General features: G+C 37.9%; 1 protein-coding gene across 4 annotated transcripts in view; it reads left to right on the top strand.

Moving 5' to 3' along the window:
• DNAJC10 (DnaJ heat shock protein family (Hsp40) member C10) overlaps nucleotides 1-2,961 on the top strand; it is a 36,812-nt gene that overhangs the window by 2,995 nt on the left and 30,856 nt on the right. For all 4 annotated transcript variants that reach the window (XM_015561952.1, XM_006760547.2, XM_015561951.1 and 1 more), the window contains exon 3: nucleotides 1,491-1,541. In XM_015561952.1, the coding sequence (XP_015417438.1) occupies nucleotides 1,491-1,541 (51 nt within the window). The remainder of the gene's footprint in view (nucleotides 1-1,490; nucleotides 1,542-2,961) is intronic.

Raw genomic sequence — 2,961 nt, 5'->3', positions numbered from 1 at the left:
ATAACAGTAGCAACATTACAGTTATGAAGTAGCAACGAAAATAATTTTATGGTTGGGTCATAACATGAGGAACTTTATTTAAAGGGCCAGAAGGTTGAGAACCACTGTCTTAGATCATTAATTAACCTCAAATGTAGGCTAAGAATTGAAGTATGCCTTTATATTCAACTAAAATGTTTTCAATTTATAGCTATTATATATGTTTCTTAAGTGTCTTTTCTAAGTATTATTTTCAGGTATATTCATTACAGCATGATAGCTATTTCAGGTGTTAGCAATTCACATTTCACAGTCTAAATCTAGCCTGCCACCTCTTTTTGTAAAGTTTTATTGGATACAGGCATACCTCATCTCATTGGGATTCACAGGTCTTGCGTTTTTTACAAATTGAAGGCAAGACCCTCCACCAGCAAAAAAGATTACAACTACCTTTGATCCTACCTTCATTGTGGTGGTCTGGGACCAAACTGCAATTTTCTGAGTTATGCCCAAACAGTTACGTTCATTTATTTACATATTGTCTATGGCTGCTTTCACACTTGAGTAGTTGTGAGAGAAATTATATTTCCCACAAAGCCTGAAAAAGTTACTAACTGATCTCTAGAGAAATAGTTTGCTGAACCTTGGTCTATATCCATCACTAATATTATTTGGATGTTTCATAATAGTAATGAGAAATTTTCACATTGGTTTTAATTATTATGGTAAATAAAATTTATATTTACTTAATAAGTTTGTCTCTACCTCTGCAAGTATTTTAATTATAAAACTTTAAGCCATAGAATATAATTTTAAATGATGCCACTTATTAAAAACATGATTGAAAAATAAATGAGGTCTGTAGTCTAGTTAACAGTAATGTACCAGTGCTAATTTCCTGGTTTGGATATTGTTCTAAAACTATGTAACATATCACCTAGGGCAGTGGTCGGCAAACTCATTAGTCAACAGAGCCAAATACAACAATTGAAATTTCTTTTGAGAGCCAAATTTTTTAAACTTAAACTATATAGGTAGGTACATTGTTATTAACTTAATTAGGGTACTCCTAAGGCTTAGGAAGAGCCACATTCAAGGGGCCAAAGAGCCGCATGAGGCATGCGAGCCACAGTTTGCCGACCACGGACCTAGGGGAAGCTTGGGGAAAAGGTAAATGAGAGTCTGTACAACTATTTCAAAAGAAAAAGTTTAAAAAAACATAGTAGGAATTTTCTGTGAAGATAAAATTTTGTGAATATTGGGAATCCCACACACACACACCTATGACAATCCATATCAGAAACTAGTACCTCGATCATTCTTTAAAGGTACCAGCAGCAGTTTTGTGTAGTCTAGGTCTCCCTCTTAGTTTGTTGCATATTTTTCAACTTTGAGGTTCAGTGATCTGATTTTGATGATTAAAACAAGAGTAAATAACCTATTTTAAATGTGGCAATTTACTTTTATGATGAAGTTTTAATTTTATAATTTTTATGGACTTTTAAAATTAGGTATTTATGATGATGATCCTGAAATCATAACATTGGATAGAAGAGAATTTGGTGAGTTTATGGGTATACAGTTATCATCAACTTTCCTTCCATTGTCTTAATGAACTTTAATGACTTCCCTGTGCAGTAGCTACAATTATTCCTCACATTTTATAGCATCACATGAATTGAAATCTTGGAAGGGGTACTAAGCAATATCCTCAACATCTATGCATGTGTGTTTGTGTCTGGTTGGCACATTTGAAATTATAATGAACCAAGATCATTCTTTTTTCTACATCATCATTTTCCACATTATTAAAATATTTTTACAACGTTTCAGATTATGTTAAGTGAAAAAAAGCCTAAAACAAAATTTTATATGCAGTATAATACAAATCATGCAAAAGGTCAAAGAACAGCTGATAAAATTCTAAATTATACACCTTGTCTATAATGTATGGGTTAACTGTTCTTCCCATAGGCTTGTGTGTTTTGTAATTGAAATGTAGGTGAATACTGAGCCTTACACATGTTACTAATTAACCTGAGTCAGTTACACATACTTAGAATAGTATGCATGTTTTGATGTCTTACTATACTTCCTATAATTAAGAAACTTTATTTAAAAATTCACTGATTTGATGTGAAATTATATGGAAACTTTAGCCAAAAGCAAATTGTCTTCACCTTTTTATCTTAAATGTTACATTGTTAAAATTTTTAAATGAATAAATTTTGTTGACTTATATAAGATTATTTTATCTACTCTAATAAAAGAGAAACACGCAAATTGGTGTCACTCCACTACGGCCACCAGCCAATCAGAGCCACTATGCAAATTAACCCAACAAAGATGGCAGTTAATTTGCATACACAGGCACTGAGCGAAGACTGAAGACGGCGGTGGCCACGGAGCTGGAGTGAGCAGGAGGCTTGGGTTGCTCCCAGCAACAGAGGAAGCCAAGCTTCCCGCCAGCCCTGGACTCCGCTCAAGGAGTAGCTGGGGGCCTGGGTCGCTGGGGGCAATCCAGGCTTCCAGCCCACCCTGGGCTCTGCTCAAGGAGGGGCTGGGAGCAGCCAGAGCGGAGAAGCCAAGCCTCGCTGCTGCGGCTGGGCCAAAGGCCTGGGTCCCGGGTACCGGAGGAAAAGCCGTGCCAGCAGCCGGGAAGGAAGGCCTATTGTGTGAATCTTTGTGCAACGGGCCACTAGTCCTATATAATAAAAGCCTAATATGCTAAGTGTCCAGTCATCCAGTTGACCATTCAACCAATCAAAGCGTAATAGGCTAATGATATGCTAAGGCTGCCCAACTCTTTGCTATGACGTGCACCAACCACCAGGGGGCAGACGCTCAGACCGGTAGGTTAGCTTGCTGCTGGGGTCTGGCTGATCAGGACTGAGCAAGATGGGCCGGACAAGCGCTGAAGCCCTCCCACAGTCCCTCCTGCTGGCCAACCGCCCACGTCCCACCCCAACGGTGATCATGCCT

The sequence above is a fragment of the Myotis davidii genome, unplaced genomic scaffold (assembly GCF_000327345.1).
Source record: "Myotis davidii unplaced genomic scaffold, ASM32734v1 scaffold370, whole genome shotgun sequence".
NCBI lineage: Eukaryota > Metazoa > Chordata > Mammalia > Chiroptera > Vespertilionidae > Myotis > Myotis davidii.
Note: the sequence above shows the minus strand (reverse complement) of the source record. Positions and strands in the feature narration are given on the sequence as shown.